Here is a 13001-nt window from a genome sequence, read left to right on the forward strand (position 1 = left end):
GCGAACAACAGTGTGAGTTATGTGCCTTGCTCAAAGGCACCTTGATGCTAGTTGATGAGGGAGGGGGAAATGTTACTCATTCACTTTCACAGATTTTCCTACTTGGGTTGGGGATCTGAACCATCGACCTGCTGGTCACCAGTTCACTTGTCTAATCTCAAAGCTGCCACTGCTGGGCTTCACTTAAAGCTGAGTGGCAATGGACCAGTCCATACTACCATCCATCTCATGATACCACGCTCACACCTGGCAGTGAACTCCCCAACTTTACATTGTAAAACCACCAAATATATGGCAAATATTCAGTATTAGTGCTATAGACAGGACACAGTGTTTCATTGAGGGGAAAGCATGTAAGTTGATGGCTGCATCACAGAAACGTCCCTGCTGTGAAATCTCATTGTCTCACACCTCGGGAAACCCAGTTAGGATTTTTCTTCTGTAATGCGGCCCTGGCTTCCTCCCTCTGGAGAAATAATGTTCTTTCACTTAGTATCAGTCCGTCTTATTACAGATTAAATAACTAAATGGAACGATCTTGAGGCAAAGGGGGATCGGGAGAGGAAATTAGCTTTGGGGCGTCTTTTATTGACCAGCTGTCTTTCAGAACCTCCAACTTGACCTGCACCAGTATCTGGCAAGAGGTCTCTGCCAAAAACTGCACCATTTGTGAAAAAAAGCAAGAAAAAAATTGGACTGAAGGATGTCTTGGTGAATGATCAGTCAAAGCCTACTCTAAGATGACAGACAATATAGAAGGAGAGAAGATCGCAGGGGTGGGAGTTGTTGGGAGAACCAATTTGGTGAGGTGTGTGTTATCCGTTGTCTTTGCATGTGTATGTGATCGTGTGTAAAGAGAGTGTGTGTGTATGTGGGTGACCAGAGATAGAGGAGCTAGGCGAGGGTGTGATGTACTTTTAGAAGTTGAACGTGTTGGATAGAAGTGACCATGTGTGTTAGCGAGAGAGCCAGAGAAAAACTAGACACAAGAAAGTAAAGAGAGGAGAATGGTGAGAAAGAAAGTGATATGCTGGGAGGTGAAAGAACTGTGTGTATACAGTATATGTGTGTGTGTGTGTGTGGAAAAAAAAATAGACCAAATAAGTGGTGCGTGTGTGATAAAGTCATGTGTGTTCGATGGAGGATACTGGATAAGAACGTGTGAGTGTGTGTGTGTGAGAGAGAGAGAGAGAGAGTGAAGTTCATGTGTGGGATGAGACAGAAACAGTAAAGACGGAAAGAAAGGGACGGGAACAACAAGAACAAGAAAAACACGCCAGAGACGGAGAGAGAGAGACGGAGAGAAAGAGGGAAGAGAGGAGAAAGGAGCAGAGGAGCGAGGGCAATGAGCTGGATTGAATACCATCTGACAGGTCCAGCTGGGAGTTTGCCCACCCCACAGCACCGCAAAACCCCTCAATATGGAGGCCAATTACTGCTGCCCGCGTGACCGTGGCATGGCAGCATCAGAGAGGCGCAACCCTCCTCCTCCTCCTCTCCTCTCCTCTCCTCTCCTTCCCTTTCCTCTCCCCCCCTCCTCTCCTCGCTCGCACCCCCCCCTCCCTCCCTCCTCCTCCTCCTCCTCCTCTTCCAAAAAAAAAAAAAAACACTCCCACCATCTGTGCAGAGTGGCAACAACCTCTATACCCTCCCATGCACAACGCAGACCGTTGTGCACTACACACACTTAGGGTAAACACACACATCAAACATGACAAATCCTCCAGTCATGTGGGCTCTCTGTATGCGTTTTATACTCAATGGCAAGTGAGCAAGTGGAAGGGCTGCTGGTGTGGTTTTGTGTTGGACGAGGGTTTCTGTGTATGTGTGTGTGTGTGTGTGTGTGTGTGTGTATTATTGTTGTTTTGTGAGAGCGTAGACTTGACCAAAATATCACAATGTGCTCCGATACGCTCACACCTCCTGCAGGTTTTTTTTTTTTTTTTTTGTCGTACCACACACACACACACACACACTTAGCCACAAGCATGGATGGGCATTCAGGGAGTTGAATCACATACACACACACACACACACATACCACACACACACACACACACACACACACACAGACACAGAACCTCTTAGCCATTTTCGTCGTAACCGTTTGACTGTTTGAAAATCTCTGTCTCTGTCTCTCTCTCTCTCTCTCCCTCTCACACACACACACACACACACACACACACACACACACATACTACCATTGTTCCACAGATGCAGTGGAATTTCACTCTATGCCAGCTTCGTCCCTTTCAGAGAGCTGGGCGTGGCGCTCGGGCTGGCAGGGTGCTGATGATGGGAGGGTGCGGGATGGGTGAGCGCGAGGCAGTGGCACCCGATGCCCACTGCGGTGGAGGTGACTCTCTACCAAACACTCTGGGATTCAGCTCAGTGTGTGGCCAGACAAACCCATGTTAAGTGGTGTTTTGCGTTTTTTTGAGCTCTCTCTTCAACTGGTGTGTGGGAAAGGCGAGCAAGTGTCAAAAAAATATAATGCTGCAATACATAATAGAGCTCTCTCTCTCTCTCTCTCTCTCTCTCTCTCTCTCTGTCTCTCTCTCTCACTCACTCACTCACACACACACACACACACACACACACACAAACACAACAACATACATCATCCTTATACATACTTACACATACATAACTAAGCTCTCTAGCTGTCATTCTCTCTCTCTCTCTCTCTCTCTCTCTCTCTCTCTCTCTCTCTCTCTCTCTCTGTGTGTGTGTGTGTGTGTGTGTGTATGTGCGCGTGTGTGTGGCCCGGCACCCACAGGGAACCTTGGATGAGTGATCATGGCCTTACAGTGGGACTTTGCCACTCACCTTTTAATATTTAAATTGCTGTTTTTAATATTTTACCACTTCACGAGCAGAGTTTCGCTTCCCATCTCTGTCACTTTCCATGGACACTCGAGATCTGATGCACAACAAAATGATCTATATTATGATTAGTATTATGAAACTGATTATTCCCATGATTTTTTTTATTGGAGAGATTAATTCCAAAATAATGAATCCGATAAATGTTTGCCTAATCTGATAAATGGGACTAAAACTCTCCAGATGGACATTCGTGTAGGCCTAGGCCTACTTTATGTTGTATTTTCAATGCGGTGTTGCCATTTTAGGGGATCAGTTGACGATTAGTAAAGAGGCTAAGTTGGGCTCTATCCTGGATTATTTAATTACAGTAATTGCATGGTATTTTATAAACATTCATTTTAACAATTACGCTTGAATAGGTTCCCAATTAATTGATTTTATGGCCTTTAGTTAAGTGAGTTAAGTCCATTTGTCATAGATATTTGGATAGCATAACCAATGCATTATGATAATAGTATCATCGCACTTTTAGCTCTGCTATCCCGAAGTCCAGCTCAGATAATGGCACTTGAACCCGACCTGGATAATGTTTTTCTTACTTTCCAAAGAAAGCCCGCTGGGCTATAAACAGTTCAAACAGTAGAAATGTCCAAATGTCCGAACTGAATCGGCACAAAGGTTTTTAATGAAGGCTTTCTCATAAGACTCGATAGGTATTCGATTCTTATAAGGACTAATTTCACTTCAAATGTTGATAATGGTCTAATCATAATATTAATAATAATAATATTAATAATAATGATAATGATAATAATAATAACATTAATAATAATAATAATAGCCTAATAATAATAGCCTAATAATAGTCGCCCTTAAATTGAATTAATCCTACTTATTATATGAAACGAAATGAGGATAGGCCCACAGGTAAAACCACATGGTCTGCTTGCGACTAACTGAGGGGGGAGAAAGACCTTTTCAACCTTCCAGAAATGTCCGCTTAGTTTCAAGCGTCGGCCTCTCTGCAGTTCCTGCAAAAGTGCGTGACCATAAAAAGGTCGCTTTTTGTTCAGGACCGCGCGCGGACAGCCTCCTTTAACGGTGGAGAATAATGAACAGATGCTGAGTGAATTAGGAAAGAAATACTGGGGCCCTCCCACAAGGGCCACTTTGGCAGGGGCCGCCTGGCTGCCACGTGTCGCAGCTGGCATCGGGATGGTGATGGTGGGCTTACTGGTCTCTGGCTTTACTGGTGCTCAGACATTTAGCGACTTGGCACGGGTCTCAGTCATCAAATCCTATGCCAACCGCCGCCCCTCCTGCCTAAAAAACATCTACACCATAACTGAGAGGGGAGTGGAGCAAATTAAAGCACAACTCTGTCTCTCGCTTCGCCCTCCGTGGCCCGACCTTCACCTGTACTGACCCTCCCGAAAAACAGCTCATGTAATCCTATTACATGTTTTAGAAGGATGCTACAGAAATATCTCATCAAAACTAAACTAAATTATAGATAATATCCTATGTTATCTAAATACCCTACTATGGTGATAGCCTACTTATAGGCTATTGGAAATAAAAAATAAAAAAAACTTGCCTCCTATGTTTACCATACATTCGCTATTGAGTAGCCTACAATTTAAACAAGTGTCTCTAGGAATATTACAGTGATGTTTTGTTTGGGAAAGCTGCATTTTTTTTTCTCTCTATTTCCCATAAACAGAGTTTCGATAGAGTCATACGGTGCTGAACTCCTGGTTTGCTCGTTGTATGATGTCCGGGCTTCTCATTCGGAAGATAATGGATAAAATAATATATCTGACGAGTCGCTTTGGTTGAGCTAAAGATAAGAGCGATATCAATATTGAACTTTTCAAGACTGAAATTCCGTTAATCTGTTTCATTCTCGGGGTCGTGTGCTACCTGTGGCCCAGACCAATGAAAATGCCTTTCTTAGTAGACTGTGGGCTAAATAGCTGACCGGTCTTCATTATTGTCTCCAAAAGATTAATTTCGTTGAATTTAGCTTTTTAGAAAGTAGGCTACTATAATATTCTGTCATTTATTGTTTCTTCCCGACTGTGTTCTGCTTCTCTCAAATTCATTCAGACCAACAGGCAGGTTGTGTTTGACTCAGCCACACCTCTAAGCCCCAGACTCACAACTAACCATGTTATATAAATGTCTGTAGTTTTAGTAGCAGGGATGGAGTGGAGAGTAAACTCACCTAAACTCTTTTTTTTTTTTTTTTTGCAGAATTGTTTGCCCACATTTTTAGGCTGACCTAAATTTTTCTGGCATAAATTCATAGGCTTTACATCAGCAAGTAGTACGTAAGTAACTGATGTAAGTTATATGAGGATATGGTATTTTAAGAAAAATAAAAAAGCATAAATTCTGAAAATATATCTGCATTTTTCCCCAATACATCACTGCTTAATAGCCATTTATAGTCCTATTTCCTCCTTCTGTTGTTATTGTTGGTGGTCTATATCCGTTTTTACTGCTATATCCAAAAATCTGTGGTGAGAAGTGTGTGTGTGTGTGTGTGTGTGTGTGTGTGTGTGTGTGTGTGTGTGTGTGTGTGTGTGTGTGTGTGTGTGTGCTTGTGTGTGTGCTTGTGTGACCATTATGCCATCCTGGTGCTTCTTCATTTGAAACCAACGGTCCATTGATTCACCTGCTTCTGCACCTGCCCAGCTCTTTCTTTGATGCAATGAGTCAAATGGGCCTTGTAGGCTAAATTGGCTAAATTAAATCAACTCAAAACGTGAAAATAATTCTGAATATTATAAATGAACGTATTTTGCAATGTAACTTGTTGTCGTACCCTGTAGAATATGCTTACATTTATTATATTCCTTTTTGCCTAGGTCAGTGTTTGTTGGGCCAGATTCCACCCTGCGGTGCCCGATGCTGATTTCCCTTGGATGCCCGCAACAGCATATGGGGCCCAGGGCAGCGGTCCAAACATGGTGCCTGCTCCCACTATTGATTTTGGAAATAACCAATAAGTAACCTAGCCTACATAAACTCAAATTGTCAACCATTCAAAGAAAATATGAGAGTGGTTTGAAATACCAGGATTGTGTTTTAAAACCTGTTTGCTTGAAATCCCAAATATAGTTACTTCTCTAAATGCAATTTTTAACACCTTTTAATCATTTTCTCTGACCTGTCAAACCAGCAGGTCGAGTCAAAATTTGGGTTTTTGCAAAGCAGGGTTTGGAAAATCATTTTGGGTGGAACTAAAACAAACAAGGTTTGCTGAGCAACATTCGTCCATTTAATCAAATTTCTTAATCTAAAGCAATTAAGTTTAATTATGATATTTTGGAAATGTGTAAATGGTATAACTTCACAACAGGATAATTATATTACTTAACCAGAAGCTGGACAAATACACTCACCTGAAAAGCCTGTGGAACCTGGGAAATGTGCTTTCAGGTTTGAATATGAACCACGCTGCTCTCTGTCAGGTCCACTGAAGACCAAACTAAATAATATCATCTCAAAATGCTTTAAATGAGCTGTATGTCCAACAAGAAGAACTTGGTGCTTTTTCTGTCTGTTTGCTCTATTGAACCAATACTTTGAATTCAATCCTTCTAATACTACAACCATAGAGAGAGTGAACGCTTGTAAGTTCAGTCTCCAGCTGATCCATTGTATAACAATCAATAAACTGGCCTTGGATTACTTCTAATGTTATGTGTGTGTCTATACTGGGCATGTACTGTGTCTGCAGACTAAGATATGGTACACAAATCAAAAGGTTTTGAAATCAAAGTTTGAAAGCATTCAGTGTGCTGGTCTTCTTTGATATCATGTGTTTTGTTTAGTGCGTCAATGCACCAGGTCTCAAGAACATCAGTCATTGATTGTTTTCTATTAAAATAAGCAATATAAACATAGACTACCTTAAGGGGCTGCTCACCTGCCACTGTGGGATTTCAAAACACTTAATTTTAACAGTGTAACATTGCCAATCCCCGCTATGAGGAATGTCTAATTAATCCCATAGTATTTCCAGTTTGCAGAGCAATATCTTTAGCTGAATGATGGGTGTCTCAAGATTTGACAACAGGGTCAACAGGATCTCGAAGAAAAGAGAAAAGATTGAAACACCAAAGGAATTAGGACATATTGGGCTGTACAGTGTATAGGCCTTATGTCTCGTGAGCCCAGTCAAGGCCACTTAAAGTTTGCAAAGTCCCACGAAACTGCACTCATAAGCCAGATGGATGGAACTGGATGGAAATACAGACTAAAATACTATCCTATTTGACATTTTAATATTGTAACCACTTTTGATGTGCACTGTGGTACCTCTGACAATTTTTTTTTTTTTTTAAACTATTGCACGGTGATATTATCTGAACAGATTTCAAAGCTTGTTTGTTTGACAATATGAACTATAGGGTTTGTGAAATTATTTTGATCAAATTAAAAGGTTATCATGCCCATTTTTAACCTTCTTCCCTGCTGTCTCCTCTGATCACAAATTTATCTTTATATGGGAATATAGGCATTTAATAGAACCCACCGATGCCAGTTGTATTAATTGACCTGTAGCTGCTTTTCTCTGTATATCCCATTTAAATTGTTGTTGTTTTTTGTCACCATAATGTGATATTGTGGCCTGACTGAGACAAGACATTTTTCTTGATGCTGTGGGCCAATTACCCATTGCTCAATTTCATTTATAAAACCTTGTGTGATAGACCAGAGCTCCTACTTTATATCCTAAATACAATCTATGTTAATAATGTGCTACATTTTATAGGCTATAGCGTTAGCCTAGCTGCATGGTGTCATGGGCCCCTAACCATCCATAGCAGGAGATGACACTTTTTAATAGCCAGGCTTCAAGTTTTGTTTTGTTGTTGTCTTTTTAGATTTTACTCTATATTTTGTTTCTATTATTTTAACAAAGCGTATAAATGATCTATTTGCAAAACGGAAATCAAGATAAATCAAGTCTCATCACTTGCTGCCTCTATGCATAGACAGGATCTGAATTTTACAGTGTGAAAGTTAGATATATAATTAGATAGCCTATATAATTAATACAAGCGAAATTTTACATCCGATTTATCACGTTGATGTAACCAATTAGCAAAGTTGTTATTGGACATATCCTTCTGAAATGCACTAATGTTCACTTTGAAAAGAGAAAAGCTAAAATAACTCAAAACATTTGAATTGTCGCAAAGAAAAACACTATCCATATTGAGGCTGTCTTACAGCGGCGACAAATTAGGTGACAAAATTGCCCAGGCAAGGGAGAAGAAAAAAAAAGATAAGCTGATAATATTTCATATCACCATTTCTGTGTATCTATTTTGAACAAAAGAATCGCCAACGTCAGGCTGCGATCATTTAATGACAGCGATAGAGGAAATGCTTTAGGCCTACCCACATAGCCCGAGACTGGATGTTCCTCCTCATGTTCACAAGATGATTTGCTCGATCATATCAGACAATTATAAAATACGTTTTTATTTTTGTTGTTTGTTTCATAACATGTTTCATGTATGCCTATACATAGTTCATGTCAATTGCACTCATATTCTGCATACAGGATTTGATGGGAAATACTGGATTGGGACACACTTTGATAGAATGTACAATATTATAGGGATGACATCAGTAATACAGAGGGTAATCAGAGGACTTTTCTGCCACTTCATCTCACATCCTTCAGAAACTCTCCTTGTTTCCCTAACCAATAGGGTAATATTACAATAGGATTGTCATTATAGGGTCTACACGCCTCGTTTGACCATTTGAGGGGCTCAGTTGTGGAAAAAAGCATTGAGATCCTCATACGGGGGCGCCCTATCATGGTGCAAGTGCACGTCATGGAACGGCGGAATGTTTTCGGAATGCGCAGCACCACTGCGCGCTCCCGAGGGACCAAAGGGTATGCTGTGGGAGGGCCGGGACGTGGTCAGTCCGGAGTAATGCATAGAGTAATGATAGTTCCTGTCTGTCTCGGAGGACTCCTGCTGCCTCCCGGACAGGCCGCCGTTGAGGCAGCCGGGCGGGCTGTGCTGGCCCTCGTAGTCCGGGCTGCTGTAATCAGGGGACGTCCCGCCTGGCGGGTACACAGCCTCGTACCCAGAGCCGTAGGAGTGGCCCCGCAAATTGAGCGCACCGGAGCCGGGCTGATAGTGAGGACTGGCGAGGCGAGAACACTGGTAGGAGTAAGGATGGACAGAGAAAGGAGAGCTGGGCACATGGAAGCGGCCTCCGTCCGGACACTGTTCGGTCAGGAAGTTCCTGGTGTTGAGCTGCAGACAGCCAGCCACCAGGTTGGTAGTGGGCTGGGACAGGCCTTTACACAACGTCTGCACGTAGGACACGACGTCCGGACGTTTCCCGTTGCGTAAAATCTCTCCAAGGGCCCAGATGTAATTCTTGGCAAGTCTCAGAGTCTCTATCTTGGAGAGTTTCTGGGTTTTGGAGTAGCATGGCACCACTTTGCGCAGGTTGTCGAGCGCAGAGTTCAAGTCGTGCATGCGCGTGCGCTCCCGCGCGTTGGCCTTCTGCCGGCGCACCTTGGAGCGCTCCATGCGCGCCGCTGTCATCTGGCGTTTCTTTGGGCCGCGCTTCTTGGGTTTGTCTCCACCGTTCTCATCCCCGCATTCCTCTTCCTCGACCTCCTCATCTTCATCGTCGTCGCCCGCCATTTCGGACTCGGCCCGACTGCTACCTTCTCGCACATCATTATCGTCCAGGTCGTCATCCCCAAGGTGACAGGGCTCGTGCTCGTCCTCCTTGGCCTTACAGTCCTCGCTCTCACTGTCGTCCACCCAACCAGCCGCGAGCCTCTGGACGTCCGGCAGCACCTCGCTGAACAGACGGCTCAACATGGTGGCAAGCAACCTGAAAGAGAGACAGGCAACACTTGAGCTGGACTGTTGGTGTGGCCCTCTGTGCACGAGGCTATTGTGTGAACCCAAAGATGCGCTGTCAAAGCTACAGAACCTGCTATATGAGTTGTTATTATAAGGCTGTATGCCCCGTTCCTAACGAAAAATCACTACATTATTCCGAAAATATTCATATAGGAACTTCTAGTGTGTCCGTGGTGCTCATTAGTGAGTTTATAGTGACGTAATCGTTTTTTAGCCCCTATGGCATCACTATAGGATGTTTTGCAGTGATAGGCATGTAGGCCTATAAAGGACAATAGAATAGAATAGTACAATATAATAGAATTACAAGTTCTTTTTCGTAAGGGTTGTCCTATACATGTTATCTATTTCTTCTCGTTTGACAACATCTTAAAGGAAGGCTGGTCCACAAACCTATAGGCCAAATTCATCCAGTTGATAACGTTTATTAGCAAACGAGATCCAAGCCGTGTTAAGAAATATTCAGGGTTTAAAAATGAACATTTTGTCACTCTAAACTCAGTTTTTTAGACTGACATGAATCAACATCACTTAAATTCATAATAATATCAAGCTGATGTAAGATAGGCCAATATGAAGATTGGGCATTTAAAAACATAAATTAATGCTTTTCTGAAATATAATTGATTTTTGTTAAGATTATAATCACCTTGCCCTATACCCTATTGATTACCGGCTGGAGGTCGTAGTTTTCTCACCTGTTTATTTACTACTACCGCACTAGCCTACATGTAAGACAGTATAGGGTGAATAATGTCTAATAATTTCGCCAAAAGGAGACATTTTAATTCCAAAAAGCAACAGACTTGGCCACCCCTCGGCCTCCACATGTGGCCCGGCCTGTCCCCTCCAGCAGGCCGGTGCAGGGAGCTGTGCTGGCCCGCCTCAGCAGCAGGTCCCAGGGGGCGCATTAGGTTGCGGGTCGCCTCTCCCTCCTCCCACTATAAATTAATAACCTGGAGGCATTCCAGCACAGCCAGGCCGCACTTACCTGGACAAGGGGTTCCCAAACTTTTTCATTTCAAAGACCCCTGAATATATACGCATTTGACCCTAATTTGATACGATTTTATCCAAAGGACCCCATCTGAGAAGATTTTTAGAGTAGGCTAGTACAGAATGAAATGCTATTTGTCTATAACATTGGGGAGAGTGATCCAAAACAGCCATCCTTATGCATGCGTCTCATTGTACTAATTAAGTGAAATAATGATGAAATTTAACCCCATTTTGCTGCTGACCACCTGGAGCCCCCTGAAGGACCCCTGCCAGGTCCCAGAGCCACATTTTAGGAACCTCTCCGTCAGATCATCTCCACCCCAAAACCCGTCATCTGTCACCGGCCTATTCCTAACTAGAATTTTACGGTTCAGTCCGTGGCATATGTTGGCATCCCTTTAGTGCATGGCCAAAATAAAATAGATTAAATAGATTTTTTCTTTAGTAACGTCTGTTTTAGTCTGTTCTTTGTTTTCAAAATTTTATATTTCGGAGATTTGGTGGGTTCCTCAAATACTGCGTGTGGCTTTACGGCTCTCCATATTCAAACGGACATTAGGCCAGGCTAGAATAGACAAGGAAATATTTGAAAAACATAATTTGTTTGAGCGGTTAATTTTAAGTGGGATTCAGGTTTATTTGTTTGTGGCCAGAATCAATACTGTGAAGTAGCCTATTTATTGAAAATATAAGCCTATCTGTTTTGTTTTGTTTTGTTTTGTTTTTTTATGCTATTCATGCTATTGACAATACATCAACCAACTTGGTCTAGATAGACAAGTTATGTAATAGAATAATATATAAAAAATACAAAAAGCTATAACCCCCTCTCCAAAAAAAAGCTTGATAGATTTTGGTTGTAGTAGCTCAGCTGTGCGTGTGGAGTCCAAGGGCGTATTTTTTCTAATCTTGTAAGCACAATGTAATTAATGCCAACCAATACCTTGTCAATTAGCCTATGTAACTCTATGGAGAATTCTACCCCCACAGTGCTCTGAGGCGCGCGCTCAAACACACACACACACACACACACACACACACACAAACACACACACACACAAACACACACACACACTCACACACACACACACACACACACACACACACACACACAGGTATTCTATTCTAAAAAAAAAAAAAAAGAAAAATAATTCTACAGTTTGACCTTACCTCCCATGCCCATCTCTGAAATAAACAAATAAACAACGCCAAATGATTCGTTAAATAAATGCATATTATGAATAGAAAAATGCACAATAAATCTTTGAAATCAATCACGATTTGATAATTTATTGAAAGTTAATCTGTCAAATTAAATAGGCCTAGGTAGATGGATCAATCTCCTCAATGAGACCCGGGATAAAGAGCTGGAAACGGGGATTAAAAGCCTATCTGATCAGATGCGACGCAGAGAAAAGATAAGAGAGCGGAGGAAGAAGAACCCCTTATTCTAAGAGAGTGGAGACAAATAACATATCAGTGTAGGTTACTGCCATTCTATTCCCTCCCTGGCAATGCAATAGGCATGAGAAAGAAAGAAAAACGTTTGAATCCAGATCCATAATTGATACCCTTGATTGTAAATGTGCAACCTACCTCCGTGCTGGAGCTCAGTGACGGGGCAAAGCGGGTTTGTTTACACCATCTCTCTCCGGGTGGGCATCACATCCACAAGCCCCGCACGGATGCGTCTGCAGGCGAGGCACTACACTACTATTACAGCACTATATCCTACCACCCTGCTCTTTCTGGGCGCTGCTATCCCCAGCCCAAACGCGTGGAGGGAGCCCGTGTGGCATCTCAGAGGCAGGACTGGGTGGGTTACATACCAGCTCTGATGCCAGGCCCATATGGCTGGCACGTCATTGGCAAGAGCCATCACATGAGAGCCGGTGATTGACATGCGGCCGCATTCACAGAGACTGGCTTCCCCTGGGGGAGAGGGACTCGCCATCTGTCACTGAGCTGAGAGAGAAAATGGAATAAGGAGAGAATGGCAAAAAAAACAAAAAAAAAACGCATCGGAGGCAAACCGCTCCTCTTACGTCTCTTGGAAAAAAGGGGGTTAATCTCATATAGGAGGTTTAAGACACCAATCCCCTTACGATAAAGAACTATAGTAATCCTATAATAATTTTTAGAGGGATTCTATTCAAATATCACAGCAAAACTAGAAGTACCTATAGGAATATTAGGAATGTAATAGGATTATTATTATGTGATTATGGTAGCAATATAATTATATGATTA

The 13001-nt window shown here is 42.5% G+C and overlaps 1 protein-coding gene across 1 annotated transcript; it reads right to left on the minus strand.

Annotated features, from left to right (window-relative positions):
* Positions 1-8627: 8627 nt before the first annotated feature.
* On the minus strand, positions 8628-12705 carry LOC139651492 (neurogenic differentiation factor 2-like). The gene is made up of 2 exons (XM_071528427.1): positions 12581-12705; positions 8628-9720 (listed from the first exon to the last, which is right to left on the minus strand). The coding sequence occupies exons 1-2, from the start codon at positions 12703-12705 to the stop codon at positions 8628-8630; spliced, it is 1218 nt and encodes a 405-aa protein (XP_071384528.1).
* Between the last annotated feature and the right edge of the window lie 296 nt (positions 12706-13001).

The sequence above is a fragment of the Centroberyx affinis genome, unplaced genomic scaffold (genome assembly GCF_046629955.1).
Source record: "Centroberyx affinis isolate AG114_WGS23_722 - 3 ecotype Tasmania unplaced genomic scaffold, CSIRO-AGI_Caff_v1 ptg001673l_1, whole genome shotgun sequence".
In the NCBI taxonomy this organism is placed as follows: Eukaryota; Metazoa; Chordata; class Actinopteri; order Beryciformes; family Berycidae; genus Centroberyx; species Centroberyx affinis.